Source organism: Pyrenophora tritici-repentis, chromosome 8 (genome assembly GCF_003171515.1).
Source record: "Pyrenophora tritici-repentis strain M4 chromosome 8, whole genome shotgun sequence".
Lineage (NCBI taxonomy): Eukaryota > Fungi > Ascomycota > Dothideomycetes > Pleosporales > Pleosporaceae > Pyrenophora > Pyrenophora tritici-repentis.
In genome coordinates this window covers 1,213,497-1,231,227 of record NC_089397.1, presented here as the reverse complement: position 1 = coordinate 1,231,227, position 17,731 = coordinate 1,213,497, and the positions used below count along the sequence as shown (strand labels likewise).

Sequence of the window (17,731 nt, the reverse complement as noted above, 5' to 3'; positions counted from 1 at the left end):
TTTCGCACATTACATGGCATTTGGGACTTGGGCTGTCGCTGACGATTTCGGAATTAGGTTGATATTGCGCTTCGGTGCTCGAACCAGTTTGCCCATGGTGCGTGATATGATGGAGTCGTCTGGCGATGTATGGTGAAGATGCCTGATGCTTAGATGGCTGGGGGCAATGCGCACTACGCCAGGACAATCGCAGGTGCATATCGCCATTGGATACAGACAGCGCGGTCATATAAACGAAAGCCAGCATGGTGAGCATCATGCTTTTAAGAGCTCCGTGAGGCTATCGCACTCGAACAGCGCAGCAGCATCTGTCTCGAGGAACGATGCCGATGGCAGATTCTTCTCGTGTGAGTACATGCGTGCTGGTATATGGTCGACAGGGCTGTCCCAGTCGAAAGGCCATAAGGAAGTCCAGTCTGCCCACGGCTGGGAGACACCGACCAAATCAAAGTCGACGTCCGTATAGATTGCCGGCAGCTGCTCTGTAGGCATGAGAAAAGTTTCCATGCTAGTATGACTTGAGTCAGTTCTCAAGTTGACCAGGTCGTTGAAGTTACATGCATCCCAGTTCCACGATTGTGCGCTTTCCTCGGTGGTCGTCGTCGAAGCAGGGGCCGCATTGAGACTGCTACGGTCCGCTGCCCTCTTCTTTGCATACTCTTTTGGTGTCATCCCTGTCTTATTCTTGAATATCTTATGGAAGTACCGTGGCGTGCGGTTGATCTTCTTCGCTAGATCCTGCAACTTCAACGATTTCTGGTCGTCCTTGCTCAAAGCTTCATCAATGAGCATCTGCGCTTTTTCGACAGCTCGCTCTTGTGGATCCTCAAGTACAGCGTTCGGTTTGCAGCGCTTACATGCTCTGAATCCAGCTGCTTCTGCTTCAACTGGTGTCGAGTAGAAGCTAACGTTTGCTCTCCGCGCTAGCCTTCCGGGGCATGCCGGCCGGCAATAGATGTTGGTGGATTTGATGGAGTAGATGAAGTGGCCTTCGGAATTTGCGTCGCGGGTTGTGAGGGCTCGCCACCGTTCGGCATCTGTTACGTAGGCCATGGTAGAGAAATCTTAGAAGTTGGTTAGCATGGGTACAATCTTTTGGGTCTCATCAAGGCATACTGCACTTTGTCTGTGATCGAAAATTGCAATACACTTTATCAACAAACTAGCAGAGATAGTAGAGATTTTAGGCCTTTAAGAGCTCATGTAGTCTTCGCAGGATTCCAAGGCCGCCCGTGCTGTGATTGGCTATATTGAAAACATCCGATGACGCATGCTGAACTTCTCTTAGACAGAGACATGGCACCATCACATTGATATGTGTTTAGCCTAGTAAAACTAGTTGACATCGGTCATAACGATAATGATTCACACCCCACAACGCAGTGCTAGATACGCGACCTCCGCAAGCGTAGCGCGATGGCTCTTTCCGTCTTAAGCGCGGGTGTGCAACAAGAGGTAGGCACCATGGAGGCACTTACCTTGGGTCCTCACACTTCAAGGATGTCACTCAATCACCATTCCGGTACTAAGCCGAGTATTTCAACACCATTCGTATTTCTATCAAAATGACAGAATGCCCTGAGACCATCCCATTACCCGGTATCGCCGCACTGCCACCAACAACAACGAGACAGATCGGCTCTGGTCAAGTGCTTGTCGATACCAGCCCAGTCGTCCAAGAACTTATAGATAACGCGTTAGATGCGCGAGCGAAGAGCATGTTCGTGGATATCACGCCGAACACGATCGATCCAATTCAAGTCAAAGATGACGGACATGGCATACCAGCGGAAGATCGCCCTCTCGTTTGTCGTCGCTACTGTACTAGCAAAATCAGAGACTTTCACGACTTGAGAAACGTCGGAGGCAAGTGGCTTGGATTCCGTGGTGAGGCACTATCAAGCATGGCGGAGATGAGTGCCTCTCTTGATGTCACTACTCGAGTAGAAGGAGAGCTAGTCGCGGTCAAAACCAAGTATAATCGTAATGGGGAGCTGGCTTCGTAAGTCATCAAGACGGTCTCTTGTATACGGAATTGCATGGTACTGACGAATGCAGCACCGTGCACGACTCACATCCCGTTGGTACGACTGTCAAAGTGACTAAATTCTTCGACTACATACCAGTCAGAAAGCAGACGGCATTGAAGAACTCATCGAGATGTCTTGCAAAGATTCGGCGGTTGATGCAAGCATATGCACTCGCCAGACCTACTACACGCTTCAGGCTCCACGTGCTCAAGGCGAAAAACAGCAATAGCGACTTCGTATACGCCCCAAAAGCCAATGCAAACATTGAAGATGCTGCCTTAAAAGTTGTTGACAAAGAATGCGCCCTTCAGTGTGAGTGGACTGCGATGGAAGCAGACGGTTTCGAGGTCCATGCTTTCCTTCCCAAGCCGACTGCAAACGGGTTGAAAATCTCAGGTCAAGGCGCCTTTGTCTCTGTTGATGGAAGACCTCTATCCAATAGTCGCGGAACCATCAAGCAAATTGTTATGGCCTTCAAAGAGCTACTCCGCAAGTCGAACTCATCCCTCGCGGGTGTGAAAGAACCTTTCTTTTGCATGAACATTATTTGTCCTCCTGACAGTTACGACCCTTAATATAGAGCCAGCGAAAGATGATGTCATGTTTGAGAATAGTGAGGTTGTCTTGGGCGTGTTTGATAGGCTGCTGACGTCTTATTATCCTGAAGCAGTTGACAACGTTAGCGAGGAGGAGCCACCAATGTCTGCCCAACAGCATCTCGACCCTTCACCTGAGGCACTGCAACGTTCTGATAGGACTTCCATCGCAGCAAAAGAGTATGCTATCCAGGGCCCGGACGATGGGCCCAAGTCTCGAGCACAGCCGCGATGGAGGTCAACCATGTATGGCATCGACGAAGATGACATGGAATTTCTGGAGGAAAGCCAAGCCCCGGCGATCGATCAAGAAGAGGGAATTCGCGCAGTCGAGGTGTCAAACCCTTGGACTATCGCTCGGATGAACGCAGCGATTAAACCAAAGCCAGTCGCTGACAACGGACAATTGCTCAGTCCAGCTAAAAGCCAAAACGGTGTTGCCGCACGCTCTAGCTCCCCGAACCCTTCTGTCACTCCCAATAGACCGTCTTCTGCGAGGCCTCTAACCCCACAGACGTCATTGAGATCGACCGTGGCAAGGCCACCATTAGATGAGGAGCTAGAGCGCAGTTTTCAACGTCTTTCTCAAGGGCCTTCAGAAGCCGATGCATTTGACGATGGAAGAGAAGAGAGGCTAGCAGAACAGCGACATAACAACCTCATGTTACCTTCAGTCGGGACTCAGAGGTCAAATCATGCCGCTCCTGCAGACTTCCAACGAGCGAGCTTGATGTTTCCACAATCCAGTCCGGCATCGCAGGACATGTCTCTTCCAGCACCACCAGCTCCTCCAAAAACGCAACGCAAGCGACAGGCCTATGCTAATAAGCCGTTTGCACCTCCCCCGATGCAGTCGAGTGATGGATGGCCGGGGCAACAATTTCCAGGATCACAGCCTCCAAAACTTTCTGGTCGCCAAAAACGTACTAATGACCCTGGAAGATCATCCCAGGCACTATATACTCAGCATCCGTCCAGGTTGGAACAGACAGAACGGATGACAGGACCCCGAATCTACTCAGAAGACGAGTCCGATATTCGAAACTTCTTTGGGCAGAGCAGACAGCCCCGAGGAAACAGCTATACACAAAATGAGGAGTTACCATACCCGGACTCCCAGGCGCCACCAAATCAACCAAGAGCCAGGATATCACTCCCTTCCAACAACGCAAACCGTTCACTCCCACTCCCATCTTTAAAAACCCGCAAACCTGATACCCGCGACCAAACTTCCGCTAAAGAAATAGAAGCCTACTTCCTATCTCATGATCACCCACACCCCTCTCTTCCCGTGAGAACTCAAGGCAAACAATACAAATACCACCCTACCCTGGAACGAACCAAATCCTCCAGACTCCCCCTTGAGCGCATACCCCTGGCTTCCACACCCACCACCTTACCCTCAACCTGCAAATCGACATCCACTCCATCTCCAGCAGTATTCTCACTCTAGACATGGAAAGCGTAATTGATGGGGACTTTGAAACTTTCCTGGACGGCGTGGACGAGAAGACGGTTATGCGGTGGGTTATACAGGTTGATGCGTGTTTGGAGAGCATGTATGAGAGGGTTGGTGGTGCAGATGTGAGAGGTGTGTTGCATGAGGGCGTTCAGAGGGGGTTTGATAGTGTGGTTGGAAGTATGGGGGAAGGTAGTGTGGAGATGGAGAGTATGGGTGGTTCTGTTGTTAGAGATGCAGATTCGCCGAGTTTGTATGGCGGAGAGGTGGGTGTTGGAGGTGGAGGTGGGATGAGGGGCGATGGTTACGGAGTTGAGCGACTGGGTAGTGGGATGAGTGGTGGGATGAGGGTTAGTGTGGATGATCAGGAGGTGGGGGAAGAGTACGATGATGGTGTGGAGGATGAAATGTTAATGGACTTTTGAGGATATGGAATGGGATGATGGATGCAGAGAGCATGTGAGAGGAGAGATTTATGTAAGCAAGGAGCGGGGTATATTTTGAGCAATGTGGTGGAGGACACAAAGATGAGTAATGTAATGAATCTCCATAGAAGATTACAATTCCATAAAACCATCATTCCACTCACCATCTATCCTCCCTTTCTTCACCTACATACCCCTAAAAGCAACCTCTTCCGGCAACCTAAAACTCGCACAAAACATCCTCTTCTTCGGCGCCACATCCCTCACATCATGCACATCCACGCCCTCCATCTCAGGCGTAATCTTGCACTGCAGCTGCCTGCCAATTTCCTCGCAAATACCCTTGATCTCGGCGACATTATCCTCGCTCTTTGTTGAAAAGCAGTGGACATGTATCATGGGAAGTTTCTGGTCTTGCTTCTTCATCATGTCTTTTATTTCCTGGGCTGGAAGACCGGGAACATTGGCGTAGAGACCGATGAATGAGGGCAGGAAAGTGATGGCAGAAGCGGGGAGGTTCATGACGTAGTGGGCGAAAAACCGGGGTTGGGTGAGGGTTTTCAGGGCCGCGGGGGGTGCCTTGTCAGGCTGCGAGCGGGAGGATTTGGTCTTGGGGAAGATGGGTATGGAAACCTCTCCGCCCGTCAATAGATCCACGGACGCTTGGCGGATAAATGCTCCACCATCTGTATTAAAAGGACGCACAAAATCCCCCACTTTGTTCGTCTTGATGTTTCCCACCAGTGCGTTGTAAGATTCAGGGTTGAGATCGTTGGCCCACACGAAAGACTTCTTCTTGCCTGCGGGAATGGCAAAGGGGCCTACACCAGCCATGACATCGCAAATGGCCTCGCCCTCGCGAAATAAGTTACACAAGCGCTCGTGCTCCGTGTGCAACCGCGTGTTCCAATATACCTTTGCAAAGTCGAATTTAAACGTACACCCTTGCTCGCGCAGCTCGACGTTCATGTCATCTGGGCCATGCAGAACCTCGTACTGAAACGTTCGGAACGCGTTTTCCGTACCGACGTTATCGAGTTTATTGATGACAGTTTTGACCATTGGGTTCTTGTCTGCGAGCACGGTGGCGATGAGGTGTTTGTAGGGCCAGTAGCGCTCGCGCAGGTTGAGGTGGGCGACGTGGCCGGCGAGGGCGAAACCTTGGGGTATTTCATCGTCGTATTTGGACTCGGGTGGGGGGATGGTGGCGCTGGTGATTTCAGAGTAGGTGAAGTAGTTGTAGTCGAGGTGGAGTTGATAGGGGATTACGCCTAAGGTGCCGTCTTGCTCTAGGGAGCGTAGCTTAGGGGACCATGTTGTTCGATCTGCCTGGTTTCAGGACTCAGTACTTAGATATGGCTACGCACCCCGCTGCTGCGTGTGACTCACCTGTGTGAAGCACTTCGGGTCGTAGGAGTAGGCATTTGCTGCCTTTAGTGGCGAGTTCTAGGTCTGGGTCCGCTCTTATTGGGTCTACTCGGTTGGTGGGCAGCGTGTCCTTGCTGGCGGTCAATTCCTTGCGACAGCGCGAAATGTCCTTGGGGTTGAAGATGCGCGCGGCCGAGGTGGGAATGGTCTTTTGGAAGAAGCTGCGGTCGAGCACCTTCATGGCACGATTCACAGGCGGCGCGAACATGTCGTCGGTGGTGGCTTCTGGGGCCGACATGGATAGACGTGCGTGTGGCTCTCGTGTGAGAATCGATGGTGTTGAAAAGTAGATTTGCGGTATCGTCTCGAAATGACGCAGGGTTCATGATTTAGAGCGGCGGGCCACGGTAAACTACCCCTCGAGGCTGACGCTCACTCGCCATTCCGATTCCAAGCTGCGATAATATTTTCCCCGGGGGGCGCCATTGTTTCTACCATTGTTTTGTTTCTCGCCGGGTCAAATCAGAGTCGTGTGTTCTCGTCAGCCGTTCATCCCGCATAGGTCGGCTGCATTGCAGGCACTGGCGTACAGGGATCGTGTCCCTGAGCGCGTACCAAAAAAGACAACACCATACAACAAACTACTCCTGACCCGTAAAGAAGAACAAAAGTCGCCCCAAAAGGTCGCCCGAAACGCCCGTCGCCGCCCATGAAGTCCCACAGACTCCGCGTCTGATCGCTGCTTAAACCGACGGCCGCGCTGGCTTCTCCTTCCCCCATATACCCCGGCTTTTACGAGTACATTGCCCGCAGCAGACATCATGGCGTCCGGCGGAGGGAATATCAAGGTCGTGGTGCGATGCAGGCCTTTTAACGGACGAGGTAGGCAGGCACGTGTACAGACTATCAGACTGTGCGACTAACAGGAAGCAGAAAAGGCGCGCAATGCACAATGTATCGTGCAGATGAAAGGCGACCAGACCATTCTGACTCCCCCACAACACCTGGATATCAAGGGTAAGGCCGCCAAAGCCGCCGCCGAAGGCACCAAGACATTCGCCTTTGACCGATCCTACTGGTCCTTTGACCGCGATGCTCCCAACTATGCGGGCCAAGACAACCTCCACGAGGATCTCGGAAAGCCGCTTCTCGACAATGCCTTCCAGGGCTACAACAACTGTATTTTCGCCTACGGTCAGACGGGTTCGGGCAAGTCGTACTCGATGATGGGCTATGGCGCAGAATACGGAATCATTCCCAAGATTTGCCAGGACATGTTTGAGAGGATAAAGGGGTTGCAGGCGGACAAGAATTCAACATGCACAGTTGAAGTCTCATATCTGGAAATCTACAATGAGCGCGTACGCGATCTGCTAAATCCGTCAAACAAGGGCAATTTGCGTGTCCGAGAGCACCCGTCGACCGGTCCTTATGTCGAAGATTTGGCCAAACTGGTCGTCCAGTCTTTTCCCGAAATCGAGAACTTGATGGACGAAGGAAACAAGGCCCGTACCGTCGCCGCGACCAACATGAACGAAACCTCCTCCCGATCGCACGCCGTCTTCACCCTTACCCTCACCCAGAAACGCCACGATGTCGAGACAAGCATGAGCGGGGAGAGGGTGGCAAAGATTAGTTTGGTTGATTTGGCTGGTTCGGAAAGAGCTACCTCGACAGGTGCAACGGGCGCAAGGCTGAAGGAGGGTGCAGAGATCAATCGATCTCTCTCTACCCTAGGTCGTGTCATTGCAGCCCTCGCGGATCAGTCGTCAGGGAAGAAAAAGGCTCAAGTTCCCTACCGAGACTCCATCTTGACATGGCTGCTCAAAGACTCGCTAGGAGGAAACAGTATGACTGCCATGATCGCTGCCATTTCCCCGGCCGACATCAACTTCGACGAAACCCTCTCCACGCTCCGTTATGCCGACTCTGCGAAACGTATCAAGAACCACGCCGTCGTAAACGAAGACCCCAACGCGCGCATGATTAGAGAACTCAAGGAGGAACTGTCCAAATTGCGGTCACAATTAGGTGGGGGTGGGGGAGGCGCTCCGGGTGCGAACGGCATCATAGAAGAACAGTACGCACCAGACACACCGTTGGAAAAACAAATTGTCTCCATTACACAGGCAGATGGATCGATCAAGAAGGTCTCAAAAGCTGAGATTGTCGAGCAGCTGGACCAATCGGAGAAGCTCTACACCGAGTTGAATCAGACTTGGGAAGAGAAGCTGCAAAAGACGGAAGAAATTCACAAGGAGCGCGAGGCTGCCTTAGAAGAGCTAGGAATCAGCATTGAAAAGGGCTTCGTTGGTCTTTCAACGCCCAAGAACATGCCTCATTTGGTCAATTTGAGTGATGATCCACTTCTGACCGAATGTCTCGTCTACAATCTAAAACCTGGTACGACAACAGTGGGAAACTCAGACGTTGACGGTCAGACTGCACAAATCCGCTTAAATGGTTCGCAGATTCTTGCCGAGCACTGCAACTTTGAGAATGTGGACGGCAAGGTTACTGTGATACCCCAGGAAACTGCTAGTGTCATGGTTAACGGCGTACGCATCGATAAGCCCAGGTTACTCAAGAGCGGGCACCGCATCATCCTTGGCGACTTCCACATTTTTCGATTCAATAACCCACAAGAAGCAAGAGCGGAGCGCGCTGAAGTCGGAACAAGCCTTCTCCGACAGACAGTGGCTGGTAATCTGAATTCTCCTTCGCCCGCACCTAGGCCCGGACACGACAGATCCTACAGTGCAATTAGCATAGCGAACAGCGACTTCGACCCAGACAGTCCCAGAGCCGGATCGCCTGCGCTGTGGCAACGCGGTCGAGAGTCCGAGTTTTCCTACGCGCGGAGGGAGGCCCTTACTGCTTGGCTAGGACCGGATAAACGCATCGAGACCCTTCCAGACGAGGATTTTGAGGCGCTGTTCGAAAACCTCAGCAGGCTGCGCGAGACACGGAAAGCTCGTCCGGAGAGTCGGATATACAGCGACGAGGGTGATACCGAGTCTATGTCTTCATACGCTTTCAGGGACAGGGAGAAGTATGCCTCTGGTGGCAGTGGGACGTTGGACAACTTCTCGCTGGATACCATGTTGACGATGCCGTCCACGCCACAGCAAGAAGGTAGCGAAAAGATGCACGAGATCCGAGAGGACATGCAAAGGAAGATTGAGCAGTCAAAGGACGACTTTCAGAGCAAACTCAAGGCCGACGTGGAGGCCAAGGTTGAGCTGGAAGAGCTGCGGGCTGCGAAAGAAGAGATGCAGAAGCAACTGAAGGAGCAGAAAGAAGCATTCAAGCGTCAATTGAAGAGCTTAGGACATGATATCCCGCCTGAAATCAACGAAGAACCGGAAACCGACGAGGCCACACAGAACGAACATCAGCTGGAGTTGATCCGGACTGTGTCCAAACAGTGGCGGCGACGGAAATATGTCACCATGGCGGAGACGCTTTTGCAAAATGCGGCGATCCTGAAGGAGGCCCAGGTCATGAGCCAGCAAATGGACAAGCGCGTTGTTTTCCAGTTTTGCATCGTCGATATTGGTCATACAGTCCCATCATCCTACGACCTGGTCAACATGGGCATCCCTGGAGAAGACGACGAGTATCTTGACAATCAATCAAAGCCATGCGTCGGCATACGCGTCATTGATTTCAAGAATGAGGTCGTTCACCTTTGGTCGTTGCAGAAGCTACGCGATAGGGTACGGCGGATGCACCAAATGCATCAGTACATGAACCGTCCAGAGTACTTCCAGCATTTCAACCCTGAGTCGCCTTTCTCAGAACCGTGCATGCCTGAGTTCACGCGGATAGGGGATGTGGATGTTCCGCTTGCCGCTGTATTCGAGTCGAGAGTACGGGACTTTAGTCTTGATGTGATCTCTCCGTATACGGCAAACCCTATTGGTATCATCCGGCTGTCGTTAGAACCTTCATCCGCAGAGGCTCCTTCAACTACGCTCAAGTTTAATGTCGGTATGCACGAGTTCGTTGGCTTCCCAGAACGAGAAGGAACTCAAGTGCACGCTGTGCTCTTCGTGCCCGGTATCTCAGATGAGAGCGGTGCGACGACTACAACTTGGATAACAGATTTCAACGAAGGGCCCATTCGTTTCGAGAGTGTGCATAGCATGAGCCTTCCGTATCCAAGTCCGCGCGACACGTTTTTGCGGATATCAATCTTCGCGAAAGTGACAGATATCCATCTTGACAAGCTGCTAAGTTGGGACGACATGCGCGACTCGGCGGAGCAGCCCAAGCAAAAACGACGAAACGCACGCTTACCAGAGTCGGAGTTTTATACAGAGGACACACATGATATCTTCTCGCGTATACAGATACAAGAGATTACGGATGATGGAACATATCAGCCGGTTGAAGTCACACAGAGCAGCGTTATGGATGCTGGAGTGTACCAGCTCCATCAGGGTCTGGCACGTCGTATTGTCGTCAACCTTACCCACACTGCTGGAGACACAATACACTGGGAGGGTGTCAAGGCGCTCCGTATGGGCCGTATTCGCATGGTCGATGCAGCAGGCAATTGTCCAAACTACGGCTCGCCTGTCAAGGAAGTGCCAGTGGATCTGGTCTCGCCGCCGCTTATCAGGAAAAACGCAGACGGCACAACCAATGTGAAGTTTGTAGGAAGGTGGGACAGCACTGCACATGCTTCCCAGATTCTTGACCGTGCGACGAAAGACAACTTCCGGGTCAAAACAACCCTACTCTTCGACGTTACATCGCCCAAACTCATCGAACCGATGACCTTCTCCTTTGATCTCCTCGTTCAGATCCGAGGCCGCTCATATATCCGCCAAACCTCGCTCTTCTCCCTCGCCAGCATCTGGAATACTGTCAAGATCGTCCACTCCACCGTCGGTATCTTCAACGTCGCCATCCGCCCCACCTCCGTAAAGCGCGCCACGGACCTCTGGCGTATGAACACAAAAGACGACTACATAAAAGGCGAAGAACAACTCTCCGGCTGGACCCCTCGCGGCGTCTCCCTCGTCCGCGACTTCATCGACATGGAAAAGCGCCGCCGCCGCATCGCCGACATTGAAACCGCGCGCTCAGTCCTCTCCTCCAAAGCTCTCAGCATCCCCACCTCCGCGCTCGCCGCCTCAAAAAACAAGTCCTTAACAGACTCCCAAAAAGCGCTCCTCACACGCATAATCTCGCTTTGGAAGACCAAAAAGGCCCCCGCGGAAATCATCCTCAATTCAACGAATCTGGAACCGCCATCGAATGGCGCAGCTTTTGCACCCCGCTCACCGTCTCCATCCCCGAGTCCGACACCGAGTCTCACAGCTACTGTACGCTTCGTTGCCAAGAATCCAAACCTTATGAAGGCGAGTTACCTGATGACACCCGATCCGACAAATACCCGCTGGATACGACGATATGTCGAACTGCGTAAACCATACCTGCACATCTACTCCAACGACGGCGATGAAATTAACGCAATCAATGTATCCACCGCTAAAATCGATCATTCGCCGCAGATTGCTAGACTGCTTTCTGGAGGCGGCAGCGTTAGCAGCGGCGCATCGTTGAGCGTTCCCGGAAATGCAGCTAGTGGTGTAAATAAAGATGTCGTGTTTGCGGTTTTCGCAAGAAGTAATACGTATATTTTTAGAGCGAGGAGTGAGAGGGAGAAGATTGAGTGGATTTTAAGGCTGGATCAGAGTTATTTTAGTGGCGGGGAGAGTAGTGAGGGGAGTGGGTAGTGTAGACGTCTGGAATGCGTGAGATGGGTGGGGGTGGTGCTTGGGGGGATCTAGGACTTGGGTTCATGGTAGGCTTGGGATGGCATGGGTGTGGGCGTGTGATTCGTTGGATATGGGCGTTGTGGGGTTGTTGGCCTGTCGCTGTACTTGTACAAAGAGCGTACGCACCCTTGTTTCCGTTGCCGTTGCTGTAGCGGTTCTGTTGTTTGCTTGTTTTTGGGATACCCAGAGCTTTTTGCGTTAAAGCTCCCCCTTGCTGCTGTTTATTTTGGCCTGCACATGGGATGTGGATTAATTCGATTTTTTGCGTTGGCTGAGATTTTTGTTCTTGTTCTGTTGTGTTTTATTATGTCTTGTTGAGAATATCTGAGTTCAGTCCAGGGTAGAAGGTGCTTGGGAGTCACATGATATGCTGGTGTGGCAGGCACTGCCCGGTGGGCAATAGCACCCACCACAACAGAGTGAGTCTGCGACACTCAATACGATAGTCTATACAATACGTTGCAGCCACCCCGCCTTGTCCCTCCTCCCACTCGGTTATCCATAGTAGTCATACTACTAGAGGGACCTTGTTCCAATATGTCTTATGTTTTTGAGCGTGTGGAGTTATTTGTTTGGTGTCGTGAATGTTGGTGGAGGTGGAGATGGGTGTACACATATGTAGATGGGGAGGCGGATGTAGATAGAGGTGTAGATGTGCTGGTGTGAGATAGACGGATACATGTAGATATGTGTACATGTAATGTTCTTTTTCTTTTAGGATTATTCTTTTAGGATTATTCTTTTAGGATTATTCTTTTAGGATTATTCTTTTAGGATTATTCTTTTAGGATTCGTGTATAATCAGACAGATAAGATAGGATTGTGAGAGAAATACATCTAGAGTTTGAAACGATTAGTGGTGAGCGTAGCACAGAGCTATCATAGTCTCATATTCTGCAAATTGAGACGATCACAAATATAGTATAAGATGATGTTGCTTCACTCATTTCCTCCATCAGAGCTCCAATATTTTACTGGTAAATGCCCTAGTTGCCCACAGCACAGTACATCCATGTCATATAAAACACGAAAACCTTTCTTTGCGTACACTTTCAACTCTCAAATAGTGTTGCTTGTGAAACAAAAGTAAATAGCTACCAGGCTACCGGTACAATCCTCATGACTTATATCCAGTGACATCATCCCTCCATGCAATTCCTCAACAAACCCCCACTGCAATTTACCCAAACCCAAACAACACCCTAGCGTCACATCGCCCCCCATCTAAAAACAGAGCCTCATCTCTTCTCCCTCTCCCCCTTGCCTCTGTGCCCAAACCAACGGATCCCGCACAGTCCAGCTCGCCAAGAGCTCCACTCCAACACGACAAGCCACCTAGTGCCAAAGCCAAAGAATTGCGATCGTCTTTCCTCGGAAATAGGCAAATGCCCAGAAAAGCACGCGCTCGTGCTCGTGTGCAGGAACAGTAGTTAAGCGGTCCGCGCTTGCGAGGTCGATCTGGTGGACTGTGCAGAGTCGTGGGTCGGTACGGCTTGGCGAATATGCCTGTGCGTTGATGCCAAGGGAGGACCAAGAGACTACGGGGAGAGACGGCGTCCGGTGCGGTCGCGGTATGGTGCGGTGCAGGGAAAGGGGAAAGTTGTGCAAGGTATCATTTAGGAAGGTTGGAGATAGGTATTAGGGAGGTGGTGCGCATGTCCGGTGGACGGATGGATGGGATGGAAATGGCCGGTGGGCCGATTTGCATGTGAACGGGATATTCACCGGGATGATTTTCGCGAGAGTTTATTCAAGTTGTGTTCTGACTTGTTTGGAAGGAGCCGTCGAACGCCACCTCATACTCATGGGATATCAGCGTCATCGTCGTCACCTCCAAAGCCGAAGCTGAAGCCTCCTGCTACTTCCTCCTCGTCGTCTCCCTTGGTCAACTGCTCCCATTTACCACGGCTCTTCTTTGTCTTGTTTTCCAGTTCAACGAGACCTTGCTCGAGTAGCTCGGGGTGTTGTTCCTGTAGTCTTTCTACGAAGAGCTCATATGCCCGATCGCAAACATCTTCCTTGAACCCACTGACCTCGCTCCGCTGATCGCGTAAGAAGGCCAGGACGTCTGGTAGTTTCTTCCTCGGGACAAAGTTTTGTGTCAATGCAAGGCTGTCCTCGAGATTCAGAACGAGGTGGAACCAGCCTGATGGTACATGCAACACCTCTCCAGAATAACAGATTCCTTCTTTGCAGCCGGGAGTCTGGCGCGCAAGTTCGTGGAAGGTTAGCATATACTCTGCGATACTGAGCGGGGAGGTAATTTCGGATTGATCTTCTGAGACGATGACCCCAGGTGGGGGCTCGATGCCAGGACCCGCAGGGAACATGAGCCAGTATTTGCTTCCAGTGAGGACAGCGTTCCACGCGCTCGTTGCGTTTGGGTCTTTGTGAAACGTAGATCCGCTGCGCTTGGGACCCATGATCATCCAGCGGCAGTCCGGGCGGTGCTCTCCCAGCACGCTGAAAAGGTCGTCGCCGAAACATGTGGGACTCCAATATGCGGCTTGCTTTGAGTGGGGTGCCGCTGTAATGTCGATGTTCGTCTTTTCGGCAAAGGCGCGATCGAAGAGGTACAGAGGTGATTCATCGGCGTTGTCGTGCATATAGGACATGTACTTTATCATAGGCCAGTCTACTGCTTCGGCTCGGAACTTGGTGTCTGGGAACTTTTCTAGGAGCGACTCCGGTGTCCAGGTACCGTATACTGGCCATTCCTTGACTGGAGTAGTGAGGATGAAAGGCTTGTCTACCCATGTCTCCGCATACTCATCATAACTGAGATCTGATAACCGAGCTATCTCATTTGATCTTGGAATGCTCAACGCATAGTGGTTGAGGGGTGTGTGGGCGCATTGAAAAGGCCGATACAAGGCATCCGAGAATAGATTGTTGCAGGGTATCGAGGTCACATGTTCTTTGGGGATCTTGAGATGGGTTGCTCGCCAAGTTCCGCGCCACTCGAAATCGTCGGCGGGAGAGCTACTCGTGAGTCAGTAGGAGTCTCTTCGATTATGAAATGGTTTACAGGCGATGATGCAAGCGAGCAAGAAGCAGTACGTGAAGAAACACCATGACGTTTACAACACTTCATTATCATTCTTGTTGGCGAAGAATATTTGGTCATTTCCAATAAGCAGGAAATAAATGAGACTGGAAGACAGGATGCAGCATTTCTCGGCCATCGCACACTGGGCTCAAACATCTCGTCAGGAAATTGTCAGGCGGGCAGGAACAGTCATCGCAGACGGAATTTGTACGACGGATCTGAAATTCGACGAACCAAGGGTTTGGCGGTGACTAAGAGATGATCGCAAATGACTGCAAATGACTGGGAGATGGCTAGGTAGGAAAACAAGCCTTTGTGTTTGGATCTACCATGGTACTCACTTTACGAATAAGGCCCTCCACAACTCATCCAACCTGGTAAAAGCATAGAGAGCCCGGCACGTGCTTCCCAGGCGTATCAAGATGTCAGCTTCGAATGACTCAAGAATGTGGCTCAGCAGCTCATCAGGCAGGCTGGCAAATAATCCACATTTTGACTTGATGTTCTCGGACGCCGTATACGCATTGCCGGCCGGCTTGATGCCCAGAGGATGCGACGGTACTGCGACGAATTTCGCCACTTCGTCGTCGTCTTCAAGGACTGTGGCTGCAGATGTCTTTAATTTTTTCGTTGGTCGTGATTCGGCAATGGCAATACCAGGGTGTTCTAGGATGCCGGGCGCCATGTCAATGACGAGCGGGGGACAATGCTTAGTGTTTGCGTTGCACAGGCGTTTTTGTGGCTGCAAATAAGATGCAAACGAAGACACGAGAGATGAGAGGAGTCATAGGCTAGCTTACAAAATTGACCGGTACAAGTGAAGGCGCAACCAAGGGTTTGCCTCTTGTAAAAATTAGCGAGTGTCTTAGCGCTCGGGCCTTAGCACCTGCGAAGAAATTTTGGTTTATAACATCACCCACCAGCCCACCTTCTGCTTCATCACCACCAAATCCAACTTACAATAAATTTTCAAATCACTCTAGATACCCCTTCGATTCTCGCGCAGAGGATCTGGTATCTAGTTTTCACCTACAACAGACAAGTACGCGGCGGTATCCAGAGGATCCTCCGCTTTAACCCCGCCACGAGCAACCTTTCGACTACGGTCCAGCACCAGTAGTCGCTTCTCCCAGTCGCAATCATGGCTGACAAAGGTCTTGAGGATGTGCCCGAGGGTGAGTTTCTTCCAGACTGCTGCTCCGCCGCTGTTAGATATTGCGCGCCCCGCAGTGCGAATGCAAACGCGACAACGACAGCACACGAGAAAAAGGTGAATCCAGGCTAACACATACGCAGGCCAGATCGAGTCCAACTACGATGAGATTACCGACTCTTTCGACAACATGAACCTGAAGGCTGAGCTCCTCCGTGGAGTCTACGCCTACGGTTTCGAGCGTCCTTCGGCCATCCAGCAGCGCGCCATCATGCCCGTCATCAAGGGTAAGTCCGCCCACACACTCTTGTAGCGAGAAAGCAAAAACACTGTCGTGTACCCGCCATCACTCCGACAAGATCATTTTGAAGGAGATGATGATGCGACTACGCCGGGCTTTTTTTCGTGGTCGGTGAGGGGCCGAAACCCCCCCACCAAGAACACGACAATGGAAATACCGACTAACACAAACAACAGGCAACGATGTCATTGCCCAGGCCCAGTCCGGTACTGGTAAGACGGCTACCTTCTCCATCTCGACCCTCCAGAAGATCGACTCGAACGTCAAGGCCTGCCAGGCGCTCATCCTCGCCCCCACCCGAGAGCTCGCCCAGCAGATCCAGAAGGTCGTTGTCGCCATCGGTGACTTCATGGACATCCAGTGCCACGCCTGCATTGGTGGTACCAGCGTCCGTGACGACATGAAGGCTCTCCAGGACGGCCCGCAGGTTGTTGTTGGTACTCCCGGCCGTGTCCACGACATGATCCAGCGTCGTGTCCTGAAGACCGACCACATGAAGATGTTCGTCCTTGACGAGGCCGACGAGATGTTGTCTCGCGGTTTCACCGAGCAGATCTACGACATCTTCCAGCTTCTGCCCCAGTCAACCCAGGTCGTCCTCCTGTCCGCCACCATGCCCCAGGACGTCCTTGAGGTCACCACCAAGTTCATGCGTGACCCCGTCCGTATCCTTGTCAAGAAGGACGAACTTACCCTCGAAGGTATCAAGCAATTCTACATTGCTGTCGAGAAGGAGGACTGGAAGCTTGACACCCTGTCCGACTTGTACGAGACCGTCACCATCACCCAGGCTGTCATCTTCTGCAACACTCGCAGGAAGGTCGACTGGCTCACCGACAAGCTCACTGCCCGTGACTTCACCGTCTCCGCCATGCACGGTGACATGGACCAGGCACAGCGTGATGTCATCATGAAGGAATTCCGTTCCGGATCTTCTCGTGTCCTCATCGCCACTGACCTTTTGGCCCGTGGTATCGATGTGCAGCAGGTCTCCCTTGTCATCAACTACGACTTGCCCGCCAACCGTGAGAACTACATCCACCGCATCGGTCGTGGTGGACGTTTCGGACGTAAGGGTGTTGCCATCAACTTCGTCACCGCCGACGATGTCCGTATGATGCGCGAAATCGAGCAGTTCTACAGCACACAGATCGAGGAGATGCCAATGAACGTGGCTGGTAAGTTTGAATCGACATGTATATTTATAGGCACACACACTAACACGCTCTACAGACCTCATCTAAGAAGCTGTCCTCTGCTGTCTTCTTCTCGCCGCCTCTGTTTGCCCACTAACGTCCCGGTGGTGCATCAGCTAGAGGCGGCGATCTTCTAATACGAGCACAGCTGTTAGCCAAGCAGTGCTCCCCATTTGATCGGTTCAAAAGTGGTTCGGGGTAGGACGGGCAGTCGTCTATACATCACGGCATCTTGGCGTTGGTCTCTCATGTGCGAAATGATTTCCCTAAAAGAATGTCGGCATATGATAGGCTCACGATGCTTAGTTGACGGATGGGTTCTTTGCTGCAATTTCATGCTACTTTCCTATGTTTTTGTGCAT

At 51.7% G+C, this 17,731-nt stretch overlaps 8 protein-coding genes across 8 annotated transcripts; 4 read left to right on the top strand and 4 right to left on the bottom strand.

Annotated features, from left to right (window-relative positions):
• Window positions 1-255: 255 nt before the first annotated feature.
• PtrM4_139210 (Ada, Adenosine deaminase) lies at window positions 256-1,053 on the bottom strand (the record flags this gene model as incomplete). The annotated part of the gene is made up of 1 exon (XM_066109416.1): window positions 256-1,053. One exon carries the CDS (start codon window positions 1,051-1,053, stop codon window positions 256-258), a length of 798 nt encoding a protein of 265 aa, XP_065960338.1.
• Window positions 1,054-1,565: 512 nt separating this feature from the next.
• PtrM4_139200 (MutL, DNA mismatch repair enzyme (ATPase)) lies at window positions 1,566-4,079 on the top strand (the record flags this gene model as incomplete). Its single annotated transcript, XM_001938043.2, has 3 exons — window positions 1,566-2,002; window positions 2,059-2,543; window positions 2,611-4,079. 3 exons carry the CDS (start codon window positions 1,566-1,568, stop codon window positions 4,077-4,079), a joined length of 2,391 nt encoding a protein of 796 aa, XP_001938078.2.
• Window positions 4,080-4,081: 2 nt separating this feature from the next.
• Window positions 4,082-4,510, top strand: PtrM4_139190 (uncharacterized protein; the record flags this gene model as incomplete). The annotated part of the gene is made up of 1 exon (XM_066109415.1): window positions 4,082-4,510. One exon carries the CDS (start codon window positions 4,082-4,084, stop codon window positions 4,508-4,510), a length of 429 nt encoding a protein of 142 aa, XP_065960337.1.
• Window positions 4,511-4,696: 186 nt separating this feature from the next.
• PtrM4_139180 (uncharacterized protein) lies at window positions 4,697-5,572 on the bottom strand (the record flags this gene model as incomplete). Its single annotated transcript, XM_066109414.1, has 1 exon — window positions 4,697-5,572. The coding sequence occupies one exon, from the start codon at window positions 5,570-5,572 to the stop codon at window positions 4,697-4,699; it is 876 nt and encodes a 291-aa protein (XP_065960336.1).
• Window positions 5,573-5,852: 280 nt separating this feature from the next.
• Window positions 5,853-6,146, bottom strand: PtrM4_139170 (uncharacterized protein; the record flags this gene model as incomplete). The annotated part of the gene is made up of 1 exon (XM_001938044.2): window positions 5,853-6,146. The coding sequence occupies one exon, from the start codon at window positions 6,144-6,146 to the stop codon at window positions 5,853-5,855; it is 294 nt and encodes a 97-aa protein (XP_001938079.2).
• A 553-nt stretch (window positions 6,147-6,699) lies between these two features.
• Window positions 6,700-11,628, top strand: PtrM4_139160 (KIP1, Kinesin protein; the record flags this gene model as incomplete). The annotated part of the gene is made up of 2 exons (XM_066109413.1): window positions 6,700-6,760; window positions 6,812-11,628. 2 exons carry the CDS (start codon window positions 6,700-6,702, stop codon window positions 11,626-11,628), a joined length of 4,878 nt encoding a protein of 1,625 aa, XP_065960335.1.
• Window positions 11,629-13,472: 1,844 nt separating this feature from the next.
• PtrM4_139150 (Cupin-8 multi-domain protein) lies at window positions 13,473-15,404 on the bottom strand (the record flags this gene model as incomplete). The annotated part of the gene is made up of 2 exons (XM_001938046.1): window positions 13,473-14,652; window positions 15,061-15,404. The coding sequence occupies 2 exons, from the start codon at window positions 15,402-15,404 to the stop codon at window positions 13,473-13,475; spliced, it is 1,524 nt and encodes a 507-aa protein (XP_001938081.1).
• Window positions 15,405-15,860: 456 nt separating this feature from the next.
• PtrM4_139140 (SrmB, Superfamily II DNA and RNA helicase) lies at window positions 15,861-17,417 on the top strand (the record flags this gene model as incomplete). Its single annotated transcript, XM_001938047.1, has 4 exons — window positions 15,861-15,894; window positions 16,016-16,159; window positions 16,350-17,351; window positions 17,407-17,417. The coding sequence occupies 4 exons, from the start codon at window positions 15,861-15,863 to the stop codon at window positions 17,415-17,417; spliced, it is 1,191 nt and encodes a 396-aa protein (XP_001938082.1).
• Window positions 17,418-17,731: the final 314 nt, after the last annotated feature.